We start from the raw sequence: 19,416 nt of genomic DNA, 5'->3' as shown, positions 1-19,416 counted from the left end.
GGGCTGTACTGGGAGCAGGGAACCTGCTCCTGCTGCCCCTCTGCCTGCTGAGAGTACACCAGGTTTGCTGAGAGTATACCAGGTTTGTCTCAACAGGAAGGCCAAGAGCAACCCAGAGCGCAGGCAGGGAGGTGGGGCTGTGACTGGCACCAACAGGAAGCAGCCCTGAGAGAGGAAGCCTGCTGCCCCAGCCCCTCCAGAGGCAGAGAGGCACCCCCATCTCTGCTCCCACCCCTCAGCTAGAGCAAGAAGCAGCAGCAGCAGCGGAAATGGTTCTATTGTTGTCAAAACCATGTGTGCTTAAAAGCCAGGCACCCTGTCACCCATGGCACCTCTCAACAACCCTGCAGTGGAGGAGGGCAGTGATTTTATTCCCATTTGCCAGATGAGAACCCCAAGGCTCATAGAGGGCAGGGACCAGCCCAAGGTCACACAGCAAGGCAACCTCATGGACTCAGACCGTGTGCAGGGGCTCCAGCCTTCCATGGAAGGTGCCAGTCTCTGACCCAAGAGAAAAGGAGGAGGGGCCTGCTAGGAAGTGAGGTGAAGAGGATCTCACATTTACTGTGTGCTCAGACCTGTACTGACAGGCTTGCACTGCAATCTCCCAAAACCCTGCAAGAGAGGCGGCCTTTCCCCCGTTTTACAGACAGGAAATGGAGGCCCACAGAGGAGAACTCACATGTCCTGTGCCACGTGGCCCAGCTGGGAAGTGAACCCCATTGCCTCCCTCTCCCAGGGCCCAAGGCTCCCCTCAGGGTGGGGCTGGCTGCCCTGGGCTCAGTGTCTGATGTCTCCAACCATCCTCCCACCCTCCCCTGGCAGCCAAGCCCCAGCCTGGACACTCAGAGCTCTGGAGACAGCAGCTGGGGCACAGGAGGCTTCCTCCATGTCTCCCTGCTTTGTGGCCCTGACCAGGTCCTGGCCCCTCCCTGGCCTCAGTTTCCCTCTCTGATCAATGAGGAGAGTCACCCGCATTTGTACCTGGAGTCATTTGGATGATTGGACACAGGAGGGCCAAGGGGACAGGACTCCTACACACTAGGATGTCACACCCAGATGCCAGGACCTCCTGGCCCCAGGCCCCCCAGGGCCTGTACCCTAAGGCTCCCACCACCCCACCCGAGTCCCTACCCAAGAGCCGTTGGTAGCTCCTGGAAAGTACCTGGCTTACCTATGACATAAGCTGGGGGAGACCTGAAACCCCGGAGTCTAGGTTCCAGAACCCCAGCCCACGCCTTCCCCCCACACCCCTGGTTTCACCTGGACGCAGTGCTGCACTCTCTCTCAGCTCTGAGATCACACAGAGCTGTGACCTTGGGACCCACACTGTCCTGTGATGGGCACGGGGCTCCCGTCCTCCCACAATGCCCAGGCAGCATTTGCCAACCGCCTGTCCCATTCTACACTGGTGAGCTCATGAAGTTAAGAACCGGGCAGCTGGAGTCAGAGCTCTCCCTGAGCCCTGTGCCCCTGAGCAAGCCACTAACTTCTCCAGCCTGGGTTGGTCATCTAAGGAATGGGGTTAATACCTGGGTCTGCCTCACAGGGCTGCTAGGTCACAGTGGCCAGCTGTGTTCAGAGCCAGACAGAGCAGGTGTTCTATAAAAGTGCAGTTGGGCATTTCTTCCCCCCAGTCAGTCTCTCTGGGCATCTACCACTTCCAGACTGTCTACACAAGCCACTGACCCTGGCCTGAGGTGACACAGTCTCAGGGGAGCCCGATGGGTGGACAGTGTACTCAGAGTCATGACAGAGGACACACAGGGGACTTGGATCACCACTGTCCCAAAGACTCAGGGAAAGATTCACCATCAGGAATCCTTTGAGTGTGGCTCTGAAGGATAAGGAGGAGTTTTCCAGCAGAGAGAAGAAAAAAGCATTCCAGGAAGAGGCATCCCTCCAGGGAAACTCAGAGGGTGCATGGGGGTCTCTTCCCTGAGAGGGGGGAAGCCCGGCGAAGGATGGTGACCAGCCACACAGTCTCGGAGTCAGAGCCAGCTTTGTCTGGTCTCCACCTAGGCTCAGGCTGCGGTTCCCCTGTTCGATCTCCCATCCCACCCGCTGTCTCTTCCCGTTTCCCCTCTTCCCTCTGCCTCTCCAGAGTTTCAGTTCCCTTTCCCACCCCGCCAGCCCCTCTTTCTCAATAACAAAGCACCTCCTTCCCAGAACCAGAAGGAGTTGTGGCCAGGAGACAGGGGAACTTGGGTTTCTTTCCCTGGTGGCTCCGAGGAGCAGGAGCTTTAGGAAGGAAATCAGGGAAGGTGGGACAAGGGGGCAATACTGGATAGGGCCTGTAATGATGGTGGCGGTGCCAGAGGGGTGCCCAGGCTGAACGTGGGGAGGAGTGTTGCTGGAAAGGTCCAGCCATGGGCAGGGTGGGGGAGTGTCTGTCAGGTTGGAGTTGGCGTGGTGACAGTGGCAATCACGTGGTGCATGGGGTGATGACAATGACCGCAGACATGGCAGGGGTGGTGGTGATGGAGGTCATGCCAGTGGGCACACTGGGAGGTGGTAATTAACTGCCGCTGCTGAAGCTAATGACAATGAGGGGGGTGGTGACAGTGGGGACAAGGGGCAGGATGGTGATCATGAAGATCAAGTGGAAGTGGTGTGACACCAGACCCCCAATCCTGAGGATCAAAGACCAGCTCCCCCTGCAGGAGTCTGGGCCCCTGTCTCCCTCCTTGAGGCTTGGGGGGCACCTCTCAGAGCAGCAGGCCAACCCACCCTCTGAGACTTTAGAAAGGACCCAGCCATTGGCAGCACCGCTCTGTCCGCAGGTGCAGGGACACTTTTCTGCCCGTTTCTTTCCCACGACAACCTCCTAACAAGTCCGTGTGCTCTGACTGTTCCCTGCCTCACAGATGACAAGGACAGCTGGCTTGGCAGGAATATGGCAGAGGTGGCACCAGGAGTCGCCAGGCTTGTCCCCCACCCTTCCCCAACAGATAATGTGGTTTGCAAAGTGGGTCCTGAGCGCCACACCCTGTTCCTCCAGCTCCCACTCCCTTCAGGGCTGCTCCCCCCACCCTAGAACCTCAGGGGCACCTGCACACCTAGGCCATTATGATTGTTATTATTATTATTATTATTACCCCTCCCTGAAGCTCCTCCCAACCTCACCTGCCCACTCTGGTTTCCCTGGGGGCCCTGGGTTTGCCTGGGCAGCGAGAGGAAACTCCCCTCCCCCATTCTGTCTTCTGGTCAGGGCTTATCAGGGCTGCCAGGCGGGCCTCGTCCCCTCACTCAGCACTATCTCCCCAGCTACCTCTCCAACTGACCCAGACACCACCGAATGCCCCCTCCAGGGCCACACACCCAGCTGCAGCCCAGCCCCGCTGCCTCCACCACCCCAGGGCCTGGCTTCTCTTTCTTCTTCACTCTGCCAGTGCCCTCATCCTCCTTCCCACCTCTGTCCACCCACCCCGCCACTATTCACTGTCCCCTCCTCTCCACTGGGCTCTGGGGCTCACAGACCCTAGTCAGAACCCCAGTACAGCCACTGATCCCTTGTGTGATCCTCATCTGGCTACATTACTTCTCAGTGCCTCAGTTTCTTCATCTGTAGAAAAGAGAAGAAAAACCCACCCACCTTGTGGAATGGTTGTGAGGAATGACAAATATCTATGCTGAAGATGATGATGCAGAAAGATTGACTGAGTAGCAAAGGGGCTTGTGTGTGGACCCCAAACACAGGACCTAATGGCCGCTGTGTTTGCTGTATTTGTAACAGCCCCAAGCTGGAAACAACCCAAATGTCCTGCAGGAAGATGGGCAAAGGCACTTTGGTGAGTTCACACAATTAAACACTACACTGAAGCTGGGCTCGGTGGCTCAGCCTGTAATCTGAAGCCGGGCTCGGTGGCTCAGCCTGTAATGCCCTTGGGAGGCTGAGGTGAGTGGATTGCCTGAGCCCGCGGGTTCAAGACCCACCTGGGCAACTTGGCAAGACCTCATCTCTATAATAAATCAAAAATTAGCCAGGCGTGGTAGTGCATGCCTGTAGTTCCAGCTACTTTGAAGGCTGAGGCGGAAGGATCACCAGAGCCCAGCAGGTTGAGGCTGTGGTGGCCGGGAGCGGCCACTGCACTCCAGTCTGGGTGACAGAGTGAGACTCCAACTCAAAAAAAAAAAATACACTGAAATGAAAAACATGAGCCAACTACCCACAGCGACAGCACAGAGCTCACAGACACAGTGCAAAGAGAAGAAGCCACACACAGGAGAGCGCGTGCCACAGGACTTCACTTCTGTGTAGTTCCAGAGCTATCTATGTCCATAGAACCACATATGTGAGTTGTAGCTAGTGAGGGCGGGGGGGGGGCACTAGAAGCCTTTGGGTGCTGGTCCTGTCCAACTCCTTCGTCTTAGCCTGGGTGGAGGTCACATGGGTGTGTTTACTCTGTAGAAGTTCATCAAGATAGGCATTTATGGCCAGGTGCCGTGGCTTACACCTGTAATCCTAGAACTTCAGGAGGCTGAGGCAGGAGGATTGCTTGAGTTCGAGATGGGTCTAGGCAACATAGACAGACTTTATCTCTACAAAAAATTTCTAAAATTAGCTAGCTGTGGTGGCACGCACCTATAGTCCCAGCTACTTGGGAAGCTGAGGCAGGAGGATTGCCTGAGCTCAGCAGGTCAGGGCTGTGATTGAGCACTGAGCCCTGATTGTGTCAATCAGGATGACAGAGGGAGATTCCATGGGATCATGAAGATGAACCCAGCCGGGCCAAGGCTTGTGCGAGTGTCCAGGCTGCCGGAAGTCCCAGGGCCCAGCACACAGGGTCCAGAGCAACACCCGGAACTCCGGGTCCAATATTAGGGGCCCAAGGAAGGTTTCTCAGGGGAGGTGGGTGTTAATGGACACTTTTCCCGAAGGGCCATGGGAAAGGTGCCTCAGGCAGAGGGACTGGCATGAGCAGGGGCAAGTGTGTGAGACAAGGTGTTCCTCTTGGGAACTGTGACCAGGTCCTCTGTCCTCTGAGCATACAACAGTCCCTAGTAATGGCAGTGGTTGGCTAAGAGAACACATGGACCCTTGGATCTCACAGGGTGGGGACCGTGGGGCTGGCAGAGAAGAGAGAAGGGCACTGCAGGGGAAGGAACTGCTCCCCCAAGGCCCAGGGAACATTCAGATGGCTCAGATGGCGCTGGACAAGGCTTGTCACCTGCAGTGCAGGAAGTGCTGTAGCTGGAGCCCAGCAGCCAGCTCGAGTCAGTGTCAGGAGAGCAGGTGGGCATCCTCCCAGCCCCCCTCCCCAGCAAGGCCTGCCACAGCCCTCTCAGCCCTGGCCTCGGAGAGGGAAGACGGGCAGGCAAGCCTTTACTCAAGGAACAGGGCACTAAGAGTAAAACCTCGACCCAGAGAATCCAGCAGCAGATATTCCAGGTGGGAGTATTTCATCAAATCTCCCCCTATGGGCTGCCACTGGGGGACTCAGAGTTAGCCTCCAGGTGCGGCCTGAGATCTTGTCATCCTCCTTTTCCTGAATATCTGGGGAAATGCCCTCCGTCCCCTGAAACTCTTCCCAAAACCACCACTACCCTATTGATCCTCGGAGCAAAGACCCACAATGATAAGTATCATTGCTATTATTTCTGTGCATTTTTAGGTGCCAGGTCCTCTTCTGAATACTGACATACAGCTGGCCCTCCTTATCTATGGGTTCCGCACTCGCACATTCTCTCTCTGCCCTATGAGGGCGTGGAACCCACAGGCACGGAGGCCCCACTGGGCTCTGTCTCCTGACATCCTCATCTCAGCCTTGTGAGACCGTTTTATTATTAATCCCCCTTTCCCCATTTTGCAGGTGAAAGTGAAATCAGGCCTGTGTACGTAGGCTCCGCGTTTCTAAGAACAAGGCTCTGAGATATGACAGCCGACCCCAAGAAGCCGGCCCCTCCCCTGCCTCCCTCTGGAGCCACCTCCTGGGCTCTGGTTCTTGATCTACTGCAGACTGCAAAGTCACCTGGCTTTCCTGAGCCTCAGTTTCCTCCTCTGCAAAATGGAGGCTCGGGTGGCAGCTGCCATGTGTCAGGTACTCACAAATGAGAGTTATTGACACCCACGTGACGGGAGAAGAAACTGAGACTGGGGGAGAGGTGCCTAGTGTGGAGCAGCCCCTGAGCAGGGCTGGGGCTATGCAGCGCTGGCTCGGCTTCCTGCCTCCTTGGGGGTTCTGTGCCCCCCTTCCCCTGATGGGGTGAGGTCCCCTGGGAGACCAGCACACGCCTCACCGTGAGTTGAGCGCAAAGTCTGGGTTCCGGGCGGCTGCGCTAGGCTCGAAGCAAAAGCTTTACTTCCGGAATGCTTGGGCTGCGGTGTGATGGAGAAGCCTGGGCCCAGGCCAGGCTCTGCCTTCCAGCCACTCCCCTGACAGGCTGCAGGGACTGGGGGTGGGGTCCACACCCCAGAGATGAGAGCAACTCTGTGCTGACGAGGCACTCAGCCACGATATTGAGCAGGGCTACAACACCTGTCCTACCCGCACCGGCCTCCCCACCCCTCCAGGAGGGACGCAGAGCTACAGTGGCAGAGATCAAGGTCTCTCCATCCAGCTCGGGGGCACCAGGGCATAAAGGTGACAGGTTCTAACAGACTCTCACCAGTGACACCCCTATCTCTCCCAGGGCCACATCAGTGCAACACCCCCAAATGGTCACTTCCAAGGCAGGAGCCCGTGGCACCATTTAATAGATGAGAAAACTGAGACCCAGATGGCAAGGGGGCCTACTGGTCAAGACTGCATCGCCAATGAGTGATGGAGATGGGACTCAGTTCTTTCCGATTGCAAATCACTGCCCCCAAAGTCAAGCAGAGAAAGGAGGACTTGGAGCTCTGAGGAGGACAAATTAGGAGGGCTTCCTGAAGGAGGAAGTTTCCTGTGACCTGGACTTTAAAGAATAAATTAACCATGGAAGGCTGGGTGACGAGAGGGCCTCCCAGACAGACACACCACGCCCAGCCATGGGCCAGGTAAGGAACTCAGGTGTGCACTTCCTGGCTCATGCCACACACCTGTGTTCAAGCAGCAGAGCCAGGAGCAAGTCCTTGCCCCATCCCCATGTTGGGCCTCTGTTTTCTCATCTGTAAAATGATGGATGAGGATATCACGGTGGCTCATGTCTGTAATCCTAGTGCTTTGGGAGGCCAGGGTGAGAGGATCACTAAGGCCAGGAGTTCAATACCAGCCAGGGCAATATTGCAAAACCTTGTCTCTTTGCACCTGTAGTCCCAGCTACTCGGGAGGCTGAGGGAGGAAGATCACTTGAACCCAGGAGTTCGAAGCTGCGGGGAGCTATCATCTCACTGCCGCACTCCAGTCTGGGCAAGAGAGGGAGACCCTGCCTCTAAAAACAATAAAAATAAATTTTTTAATGAGCCGAGTGCCCAAGCAGAGACCCATTCTTTTAGCAATGAAGCCCAATGAAGCAAGGGACTTGGGCTAGACTCGCCCCTGGGGGTTTCTTCCCCTCCTCCCCACCACACCTTGCAGCCACCCCTTCTAACCCAGTCTTCTAAGCTCCCAGCGCATCCAAGTCACTACAGGCCCTCCCATCTCCAAGTCTTTGTGCTGCTGCCCCATTCCTGACATGATCTGTTTCCCAGTGTACCCAAGCAAAGTCCTACGTGCCCTTAGGACTCAGTCCTCCTCTGAGAAACCGTTCCTGAAGGCTAAGTCCTCTGAGAAACTGTTCCTGAAGGCTAAGTCCTCTCAACCGTGCCTCCATAAGAGGCAGCAATGTCATCCATTGTCACTGGCAGCTTTCCTTGGCAGACTGGAACCCCTGAGGGCAGAGGCTGGGAATGAATGAGTCAAGCCTGAATCCTGACCTGGGACTGGGCACGTAAAGATGCGGGGGAGGGGAACGTGTCTGTATTCAGGTCAGGGCAATAGAGACTCCCTCTTGGAAGGCTGAGGCAGAAGGATCGCCGGAGCCCAGCGGGTCGAGGCTGCGGTGGCCGGGAGCAGCCACTGCACTCCAGTCTGGGCGACAGAGTGAGACTCCAACTCAAAAAAATAAAAAGTAAAAATAAAAAAATAACAGAGGTGGCTTAGCCTGTAATCCTGCACTTGGGGAGGCTGAGGTGAGTGGATTGCCTGAGCCCGTGGGTTCGAGACCCGCCTGGGCAACTTGGCAAGACCTCATCTCTACAATAAATCAAAGTATTAGCCAGGCGTGATAGTGCGCGCCTGTAGTTCCAGCTACTTGGAAGGCTGAGGTGGAAGGATCGCTGGAGCCCAGCAGGTCGAGGCTGCGGTGGCTGTGAGCAGGCCACTGCACTTCAGCCTGGGCGACAGAGTGAGACTCTGACTCAATAAATAAATAAATGGGAAGACCCCGCTTATTTTTAAATGAGACCCCGTTTATTTTTAAATGGGGAGATCCCTTTTACTTTTAACTGGGGAGACCCCATTTATTATATAAACCTCAAGGAGGTAGAGCAGAATGCAACCTCTTTAAGTGTGGGCTGCGCACGGTGGCGTCCTTCCAAAGGGCTGCACATGGCGACTTCCTTCCAAAGAGCCATGGAAGGGTAACTTTGCAAGGGAGAAGCCCCAGCTCAAAGTCAACATCAACAGGGGTAAGTCCTGTTTGTAGAATGTTCCCTTGACATGATAAGCTGAGAATGGCACGTCACTCCTGGGGTCTTCCTCCCAAAAATACATCCCCAGTCTAATCAGGAAAAAGCCATCAGAAATCCCAGTCGAGGAATGTTCAACAGAAAGCCTGACCAGTGATCCACAAACTGTCGCAGTCATCAAAAACGGTCATGGCCAAGAGCCTAAGGAGTCAGGATGACGAAATGTAGCACGGCGTTCTGGGTTGTGGGTGGACTCCTGAGAAGAAGGACATCAGGGTAAGCTGAAGACAGAAGCACGAGGCTTGGACTCAGGTTGCCAACGGAGCCTTGGTGTTCATTCATCAGTAGTGGCAAATGCGTTAACAACAGAGGAACCAGGTACCAGATGCAAGAACTCTCGGTTCCATGTTCACAATGTTTCTTTGAATCTAAAACTGTTCTAAGTACATGCTTATTGTACCAAGTATGGAAAAGACAGAAAAGCAAGAAAAATAGAGCTTTCGCCATCCTATAACCCAGACACAACTGCCCTGAGCATCAGCCTCCTTCCCTCCCGCCTTGTTGTGACATATCCTGAGTCTATACTATTGAAATCGTAGTAGGTGCAATTTTCTAGCCAGAAGATGCATTTCTAATCGTGGAACTCCAAGCACCAGGAGGAGAGGTCAGGGAGAGAGAGATCTCCAAGCCAAAGGGTCTTCTGGGGAGTTCCCACCTCCTGTTGATGGCAAGTCAGGACCCAAGTGGACAATTTAGAAACATCCTCTGGACTAGACATGGTGGCTCACACCTGTAATCCCAGCACTTTGGGAGGATGAGACAGAGGACCGTTTGAGCCCAGGAGCTCAAGACCAGCTTAGGCAACATAACCAGATCTCGCCTCTGCAAAAATATTTGAAAATTGGCTGGGCATGGTGGTGCATGCCTGTAGTCTCACCCAATTGGGAGACTGAGGCAGAGGAATCACCTAAGCCCAGGAGTTTGAGGCTGTGGTAGCCATGAGCATGCCTCTGCACTCCAGCCTAGGCGACAGAGTGAGACTCAAAAAAGAAAAGTTATCTGGCTTCCTACGTGTGCAAGTTTGGGCGACCCAGAAAATTCTCTACTAAACCTGGTGAAATCTCAAGGAAGGCTGCCCACCCCAACCAGGGACCTGGCTTCCCCCACTGGACATGAAAGGGTGCTCCCGTCATAACACACCCATGACTCGATAAAGCATGGCATGGTCTCAGGACGGCAAGGGCCCAATTTAACCCTCCCCAGAGGGGCCACATCCACAAATAGCTCACAGTACGCACACTCGTCATCCATGGCTGGCTCCAGATGACAACCAGCAGGGGCTATTGGCACATCTGGACCACAGCTTCTCTTTTTCCATCCAGATGTTCAAGGTGCCATTAGCACACCTGCTACCTGACTGCTAGGCCACAGGAAAGCCCCCAGTCCCTGCCCTTTCTGGGAAGGAGAGAGGATGCTCACCACAGGGGCAGGAAGATAAACCCCCAACTGGAGTCAACTGGCAGCCGCATCCCGGAGATGACGCCTGAGCCAGGTGTAAGGCTTCCAAGTGTACACCTCTGTTCTCATGCCTTTTTCTCTAGAACATCCCATGGCTCCCCATGATTCACATGCTAGACAGTGGGTCTCCACTGGGAGCAACCGGACCCCATATTTAGAGACATTTTTAGCCATCACAACCGGCTGGGCAGGGAAACGGGGAGGTGATACTACTGACATCTACATTGTGGCTAAACTTCTACAATGCCCAATTCAGGCTCCAACAACAAAGAATTATCCAGTCTGAAATATCAGTGGTACACAATAGGGAGGGTCCAAACTCTTAACTTGTCACTTAACGTCACTATCACGGTCTCCTTCCTAACCTCCAAGCTGGTCTCGGCAGTGTCCCTGTATAAGCCACACACATACACACACACACACACACACACACACACACACACACACACACACGTCTCTCCTCACCTGTTTCTCCTTCCCTTCCATACTGCCCACAGCCAAACTCTGCACCTCCTGCCAATGGCACCACCTCTAGGAAGTCTTCCCTAGGCCCACACATTCTCCAGGCCTATGAGCAGGGACTGGATATCACGTAACCCTTTACAGGTGAGGACCTCAGATGGTGTGATCAAGAAGAAACCTCAAGAGTCTCAAAGCCCAGGGTTTGCAGGGCAGTCTCCGGGCCCAGGCAATCTGCAAGCAGACTTGGCACAGGAATTTCTTTTTTACCTTGTGCCAGTCAGCAGCCTTGAGACCTCAGAAGATGTGACATAAAAGCCTGTTTCCTGCCTATCTAAGCATCAGGAGAGTGGATGCTGGGGCCCACTTTCCTTCATGGTCAATCAGGGTGAACCAGCAAGAGCTCCCCAGGTCACTGCAGAACCCTCCACCCCCACTGCAGTCACTTACATGACCTGTCTGGACCCTGGAGGTGTCGAGATTTAAGACCTCTGACCAGTCCATGTCCTCTTACCCCTGACTTTATAAAGGGGAAACTGAGACCCAGAGAGAGACTGGTCTGAGACCACATAGCCCATTAGAGGCAGACCTGGGTAAGGACACAGGGCCTGCTGCCTGTGGGATGCCTCCGTTTACTGCTGTCCTTCCAGCAATGTTGCATAGTCTTGAGCCTGAAGGCCCCAAAGACAGGGTGCCAGGGCAGTCAATGGGTCATTTGCTTCTCTCAGCTGAGCTGGGTAGGACGACCTCAAGCTTCTCCCAAAACCAGAGTCCTGGGAGCTGGCAGCTTGACTCCCAGTGTGCTGATGGCAGGGCCATGTCTGACACACATTAATAATCAAGCACTCACTGCATGTCAGGCACTGTTCTGCATGCTTTGCAAATATTTCCCTCACAACAACCTATCAGATAGGTAGTATTACTCTCATTTCCAATTTTTTTTTAGATGAAGAAAATGAGGTTCAGAAAGGTTAAGTAAGTCACCCCAGGCTGCACAGCCAGGAAGCAAGGAGGCCAGGATTTGCAGACAGGATCCCGGATCCAGAGGCTGGGTGCTAACCCCTAAGTAGCATCGCCCCTCTGAAGGCTGGGCCCTTGTCCGCCCTGCCTGTGACATCACCCCTCTGAAGGCTGGGCCCTTGTCCGCCCTGCCTGTGACAGGAAGCAGATGCAGCCAGGTCCAGGCAGTTACCACAGCCCAACCAGCCTGCGGATTTAGGCCAATTTTGAGGAAGTCAGGCTCTTCCAGGTTCGAGAGGACTGGTAACCATAGCCTTGAGTCACCCTAGGAGGAAGTCGCCTGGGTCTGGGGGAACTGGGTGTGGCCAGGGGTTTGGGGGTGGTGGTGGGTTTAGACAGGACAGAACAGGGACCCCAACCTTCAGCAACCCCAGATGGAGAGGGAGCCCTGACCCCAGGGGCTATGATTTGCCCTGAACCACACTGTGGGTTAGATAAAGGACACACCAGTTTCTAAGGGGAACCCTAGCCGTTACCTCAGGCAGCCCCACGGCTCAGGCCAGGCGAGTTACCCACTGATTAGCACAGAACTCATGTTTTCCTAGGTTGGGAGAAGGCCATGGTTTGAGCCATAAACTAAGAGGACTCAGCCCGCTGCATCTGCACTGGAAGCACAAAGGGGAGATTCCTCCTTCGCGTTCCCTGGATAGCCCAGGTCCCGTCCAGGCCCCACAGGAAGAATCAGGGCTGCATCTGTGTCTGGGGCCGACCTTGCATCCTGGCAACAATCCCAACTGAATTTCTCCCAAGACTCCTGGCTCCAAAGCACTTTCCCATCTGCTGCTGTGTTTACACACAGATAATCTCATGGTTCCTATTGCGCCCACTTCACAGAGACAGAAACTGAGCCTCAGAGCGAATGTCAGTCACATTTGCTTGGAAGGAGGACTCCTGCTCCCCCCACTGCCCACTCCCTGGGCAGCTGCAGGGTCCCCTCTCCCCATTTGATGGAGGGGCAAACCGAGGCCTAGAGCAGAAAAGGATTTATCCAGGGTCCCACAGAGAGGTGGTAAGTAGCTGTCCTTCCATGTGAGGGACTCCATAGATCAGGGGCCACTCACTCACACATACACACACAGGGCACAGCCTCCCTGGGCCTGCTGCGTACTTACCATATGGTAGAGGGCCAGGGTGGTGGTGGCCACGCGGACATTGAAGCAGCAGCAGGTCTGGCGGCTGGCAGCCCTACGGGGGTCCATGGTGCTGCCGTCCCCTCCGGTGAGGCACTGAGGAGAAGGAGTCTGGTGCTAGAGCGGGGAGAAAAGGGGAAACTGCTGGCTGCCCTCCTCACTTCCTTCCTGCCCCTTAGACAGGCAGGGGCAAGGTTGTCACAGCTGGGGCGGGGCCCCTAGGGCAGGGAGTAGGGGGGGGCCACAGCCTGACTCAGAGATCCCCAGGGAGGGACTTCCCGGGGACAACTGACCCTCGCACCTTCCTCCTGACCTGCCCTGCACAGGGCTGGGGTTCAGCAGTTTCATGGCCCTGCTCACTGGACACACACCACCACCCCTGGAAGCTGGAACTGCCACCAAGCTCATGTCCAGAAGAGGAAACAGAGGTCCAGAGAGGCCAAGACACTCGCCCCAAATCACACAGTAGTTAGTGCTGGTGGCAGGATTCCAACCCAGATCAGTCTGGCTGCAAGAACAGCTATTGTGTGGTAAGCATTCTCCACATGCTCTGGGCATGCTTCTGGAAGAACTCCCTTAACCCTCACCTCAACGCTCTGAGGGAGGTACTGTTATTCCCGCCATTTCACAGATGAAGAAACTGAGGCACAGAGAGGTGAGACAATTTGTCCAGGGTCACACAGCCGGTCAGTGAAAGAGCGGGGATTTGAACTGAGGCTGATGGGTCCTAGAAGCCACCCTGGAGTTGGTGTTCCTCTCCCTCCCTGACCCCAGCTTCAGGGAGAAGCGTGCTCTTCTCGTGCTCTGAAGAGGTGTGCAGGGCCCCAAACCAGGACAGGAGAATAACTGCTAAGCAAATCCACCAACCACATGCCAGGCCCTGGGCTTTTGCACGAGCAGGACCAGCTCTTCATGGCAATCTGGGAGACCCTCAGTCAACCCCCATCATGGGCCTCAAGGTTCCCTGTTACTCACAAAATTGGAGATTCTTTTCCCCTTGCTCTCGGGAAAAATTGGAGTCAATAAGCCATGACTATGAAGCAAGCTCTATCTAATAGAGGGTATCTGTCTCCCTTCTCAGATGCAACATGGCTGGAAGAAGCCCTGCTTTGTCCCCAGGCCAAGCTCCCTGGCAGTGCCTGGCTTCCAGTAGAGAGCAGACAGGACCAGCCACGAAGCCCCGCCCTCCCATGAGATTGAGGATTTAGGATTGAACACTGCCATAGCCCCTAATCTCTGCCCAGGAGAGGTCATAAAAAGCCCCTAAGCTTCTCCTCCTAGGCAGGAGTTGCTTTGTTGGACCCACAGAACTTGTCTGATGGATTTGATCAAACCGTTCTCCATTTGCCAATGAGACCAAGGGAACTCTGTAAGCTTGGGGCTCCTGGGAGGTCCAGCCAGTCCCTTCCCTACTTCATTTTCAAGTCTGTTTATAGGCCTCCCTGACACTGAACATCATGCAAAAGTGATGCAGTTAAGAACTTGGGGTTTGGCATGGTGGCTTACACCTGTAATCCCAGCACTTTGGGAGGCAGAGGTAGTAGAATTGCCTGAGCCCAGGAGTTCAAGACCAGTCTAGGCAACTTAGCAAGACCTCGTCTCTACATTAAATAATAATTTTTTTTTAATTAGCTAGGCATGGTGGCACGTGCCTGTAGTCCCAGCTACTTGGAAGGTTGAGACGAAAGGATCACCTGAGCCCAGGAGATCAAGGCTGCAATAGCCATGATTGTGCCACTGCATTCCAGCCTGGGCAACAGAGTGAGACCTGATTCATGGTCTGGGTTCAAATTCTGGCACCTTCTGGCTGGGCCTTTGAAGTACTGAGAGAAATCCTGCCCTGTTCAAGAGCAGCAAGGCCAGAGGGCCTGGAGACTGGGAAGCAGTAACCAGTCAGGCCCTGGGGCCACGTTGGGGAGTCTGCATTTGATGTGCCAGGAAATCCCTCGAAGAATTCATACCATGCTAAATGGCAGCCATTCATAACACAGTGATTTGGTGAGACCAGAGCAGGCGTGGGGCCAATTCCCACAGACAGGAACTCAACATGCACATGGCGCGTGGGATGATTTCACACGGTCTACGGATGAACGTTTTTCATTTTTATAGTGATAAATTCATTTTAATGTGCATTATAAAAATATACATAACCAGACCATGAGTTCTGTGATTTTCCATTTATAGGCGTAATATAAAGTCTCATTTTAAAACAGATGCACTTAAATAAAAAAGCAGTAAGTCGATTTTTAAAATACATGAAGGGAGCCCTGCAGACATGGCAGACAGCCCTAGGGGGGTGGGTAGCACCAGCATGGGAATCCCGGAGCATGGGAATCCCAGCTCCCGCTCAGCAGCCGGGTGGTCTCAACGGAGACGCGGCCCTCTCTGAGTTCTTGATGCCCTCTCTGCAAGACGCAGGGCTGCGGTAAAGGCACAGTGAGATCATGTGAACACATCTGCCTGTTTTCTCCCTTCGGCCTCTCCCTACTCCCTCACCTCAATCATACTCAGACAGCTGGGAGGAGGCAGAGCTAGGATTTGAACACTCATCTGTCTGATCCTGAGTCCTGAGCAGATCACAACTGGCAGCCCATCATGGGCAAGTGGCACCCCCAGGCACCGACCCCTTCCTATAAGCACAGGAGTCCTGATGGAGTCCTTTGTTCTTCACTGGGTCACCAGCCCGCAGAACACACGAGTCCCTCAGCGGAGCCTCGATCGTTCCCTGTGGAATGGATGCCTGGCCTGCTTATTATCATCCCCACCCAGCGTCCTGAGGAGGGGACAGCTGCTATCCCAAAGGTACACATGACTAGACCATAACTAGACAAGGGGAAAAGCCAAAGGCCCCATAACTAGGAAGAACAACATGGCGCTTCCTCCCAACCCTTTGGTCAAGGCCACTGTGTTAGGCAGAACAAAGCCTCCCCCAAAACACCCACGTCCTAGCCCTGGAGCCTGTGCATACATCACCTACATGGCAAAGGGGCCTCACGGGTGTGATGAAACTGAGGATTTCAAGACGGGAGGATTATCCCGGATGATCTGGGTGGGCCCAGAGAAAGCAGGAGGTGGGAATATCAGAGTCAGAGAGAGAGCAGAAGAGCCCACGCAGCTGGCTCTGAAGAAGGAGGAAGAGGCTGTGAGCCAAGGAATGCAGGCGGTGTCTAGAAACCAGAAAGGGTGAGGGAACGGACTTCCCTCTAGAGGCTCCAGAAGCAGAATGTGGTCCGGCACACACCTAACTTTAGCCTCAGGAGACCCATTTCAGGCTTCTGGTCTCCAGAGCTGTAAGATAATAAATCTATGTTGAGTTAGGTCACTAAGGTTAGGGGACCTTATTACGGTGGCAGTAGGAAGTGAACACAGTTGCTCAGCAGGGTTCACCATGGAGCCCAGACCCGACGCTGGACACGATCAGGGTCCCCCAGCACAAGTGCAGCCCTTGGCTTCCTGACTGGGTGACCTTGGGCAAGTCATGGACTTCTCCAAGTCTCAGTTTCCTCTCACCCAAAGCAGGGATGAGGATAGTGCCCGTCTCACTGTACGTGCAGATGGTAACATTGCATATGCTCGCCACTTATATTCTGATCTTTTCCGTTACAGCTGTTAAGTTTTGAGCTTCTCCAGATCAGTTTTCATACTTCCTTTGCTGACTGGCGGAAGCCTTGAAAACTTCAGACCCTCCAGACTCAGCAAGATAAGAGGGAGGAAGTGCCCCCACGCTTCCGCCACCAGCGCAGGGCAGATACTGATCTTGTAAAACTGCACTTGTAAACTCTCCTTCTGACAGAGGGGTCTTCAAGACCCCTGACTTCAGAGATGAGTCCCGAATCCCAGAAAATCATCTTTACTCCTGAAACCATACATAATTCTGGGCAGTCATTCTGCTTGATAATTCGTTGCTTTGGTGTATTAACATTTAAACAGACCTCTCTGTTTCCTCAAAGGCAGAATTGCTTGTGAGTTTCCTTTGTTAAGTCAAAAGAGCATCATTGGAACTTCCCACTTCACCCACATGCCTGGAGGTAAAAATGAAACCCACAACTCTGCCAGGTCTCATGTTTAAACAAAGAGCTGCGGAGGCTTGTGTCCTTTCAGTGAAGCCAGGTGGAGCACTCAGGAGGGACTGAGTCATGGTGAGGAAGCCACACAATGGCAGCTGCTTAGATTATGATTATTTACTATGGTTCTTTCTGCTGTTAGTTGTATCCTTTCTCAGCTGAGCTTTCTTCAGTCCAGCCAGGAGAGGAAGACAGCAAAGCAGAGGTGATTGGCTCCTGCCAGCCCCCGAGGGCGTCATGGCCTGCCATGGGACACGCAGCCGGTCACAGCAGAACCAGAATGCATCCCTCCTTGGGGACAGCTGCACGGGCGGCCCACAAGGAGTGCCAGCCAAGGGTCACTCCAGGGATCTCCTCTTCCCAGGAACTCCTGGGTGCTCTCTGCAGCCTGTCCAGGCTGAAGGTCACCTCCCTGCCGCCCACTGGCTTGGGGCTCTCTCCTGGCTGCCTTCCCCACCTTATTTCTGCTTTGGGGTTTGGGACTGACATCTGTAGAGTCTAAAAAATATGAGAAATGACACAGCACTCCCTCCCGACTCCTGTCCCCCAACCCAGCACGTTCACGGTGTCCCACGGAAAAAGTTCAGGACTGGTACAGAGGCTTCCTGATGCCATCAGGGCTGGGGCCTGAGCGTGTCCTGTGGAAGGGGTTCAGGCCTTGACCTCAGAGGGTCACCTGACAAGGGCAGCTCACAGGCCTGGGGCCAGGGAGAGTCAGGCCCTCCAGTGACTATTCACTAAGTCCAGTGGGTAGACAAGGGACCTGCCTGTCTGTCAGACCCTCATCCAGGCAGTCCGGGGGTCTCAGGCTGCACCAGGGAGCACAATGAGTCCCCATCCCAGTCTGTTGATGTTGCCACAGGCTCTGCAGGAAGAAGGTTGCAGGGTGATGCCAGGCAGAGGGGGCACAGGTGGTAAACAGCCCAACAGCTGTGCTTGTGCCTTTGGCTGAGTATCAGCTCCAGGCACTTCCAGAGCTGAGCAGTGTGGACCGTGGGTGAGGCCAGTGCTGTCCGTGCAGGGCAGAATGCTGGCTCTGGAGTTGGGCAGTCCGGCTCCCCTCCCAGCTCTGGTCTCTGACCAGCCTCTGCCTCGCTCTGAGCTATAAGGTGGACTTGTCATTGCATGTCCAGAGTTGCTGCAAGGATTATGGGGCCATCCCTGGTAAACACCCAACTCTGGCAGCGCCCCCTCCTCCCAACTGTTAACCCCACCCTTGGGAAAGAACCTCAGGGACCCAGGCCCCCTAAGAAGTAGGTGGCTAAAATAGCACGCTTGCCATGAACACCTCAGTAAGAATGACTTCATTGGGGTATTTCTCCCACATAGGGGGTTTTTATTTTATCAAAGGAAACAACAATCACCACCAAACAACAAAAGTGAGGGCCGAGTCTGAGACCAGACCCTACAAGATGTTAACCAAAAATGCAAGCCAGAGAACCACTATTTATGATTTGGCCAATGCGCTATTAGGCACTTCTAGGAAATCTGCCGTGTTCCTGATTTAAAAGGGACAGGCTTCATCAACATATGTCTTCCACCCACTATCCTAACTCCCTTCTTCCCGCCAGAAATGCAGGTGCAATGCCCAAAGAAACAGCAGCTATTTGGGGTGCATGAGGACGGAAACTATACCCAAAGACTGCTAGAGGGGCAAGGCAATGAGATCCCCGACCCTAATGGCATCAGGAAGCCTCTATATCAGTCCTGAACCTTTTTCCTTGGGACACCTTGTGATGTAAGACAAAGAAGCCTGCCCAGGCCTTCTGACCATTCAGCTAGAGGCTTGTTTTGAAAGCTCAGGGCACAGCTGTGAACAGGACAGACAAGGCCCTGCTCCTGGGAGTAAACGTTCCAGTGAGGAAGGCAGCAAGCAAGAACACAGAAACAAGATCATCTCAGCAAGTGACAACTCTCAGTTGCTTGGCTCTGCGCTCCCTAGCCAGGCTTCTGGTTTTGTCTGGAGCATAGGCTTGCTGTGGGACCTTGGGATAGACCCTGCTCTAACCTCCATTATCCTGTGACATCTGGGAGGGGTCCTGATCCATACTCGTAAGGCCTGGCCCCATCACCAGGCCTCAGGGCCAGCCAGCTTCCTCCAAGAAGCTGCATCCAGGGTTGGACCCCCTCCAGCTGTCTCAAATTCCTCTGTGCTAGGTAAGCAGCTAGGAGGCCCCAGCCAGTCAGCCGGGCCTCTGACTGTGACTCCTTCAGATCCACCCATAAATCTCCAGCAACTGCTGAGAGATCTGTCCCAGCCAGCCAGGGGCTGAAGAGCCTGACTGTGTCTGGGGCCTCTCAGCCATGCAGGGCACAGGTAGGCTGGGAGGTCAGCCCGTGAGGGGGTTACTTGCTGTCTCAGGGCCACCATCCCTACTCTGGGGACCCCAGCTACTGCTAGCCCCTGCCCAGGCCAGCCACTGAGCTTCAGCTCCCCCAGCATGGCATGCACACACACACACACACACACACACACACACACACACACACACACGCACACACACATGCACATACACACATGCACACACCCCTGCACTCTATACATCTCAACTGACCCTCTGGGTGTGGCCCCTCCAGCCTCCCCATTGCCCAGCCAGAAGCTGCAGCTTCCTCTCTCTCCTCTCTTCAGTCTGCT

General features: G+C 54.4%; 1 protein-coding gene across 2 annotated transcripts in view; it reads right to left on the bottom strand.

Annotated features, from left to right (window-relative positions):
- Nucleotides 1-12,874, bottom strand: part of LAPTM5 (lysosomal protein transmembrane 5) — a 43,140-nt gene extending 30,266 nt beyond the window's left edge. For both annotated transcript variants that reach the window (XR_002482428.1, XM_008066275.2), the window contains exon 1: nucleotides 12,700-12,874. Coding sequence is in view for 1 of the 2 variants with exons in the window: in XM_008066275.2 (XP_008064466.1) it covers nucleotides 12,700-12,786 (87 nt within the window). In the remaining variant the exon portion in view is untranslated. The remainder of the gene's footprint in view (nucleotides 1-12,699) is intronic.
- Nucleotides 12,875-19,416: the final 6,542 nt, after the last annotated feature.

The sequence above is a fragment of the Carlito syrichta genome, unplaced genomic scaffold (genome assembly GCF_000164805.1).
Source record: "Carlito syrichta isolate Samal-C Ts95f unplaced genomic scaffold, Tarsius_syrichta-2.0.1 Scaffold308872, whole genome shotgun sequence".
Classification (NCBI taxonomy): domain Eukaryota; kingdom Metazoa; phylum Chordata; class Mammalia; order Primates; family Tarsiidae; genus Carlito; species Carlito syrichta.
This window is presented reverse-complemented; position numbering and strand designations above follow the sequence as displayed.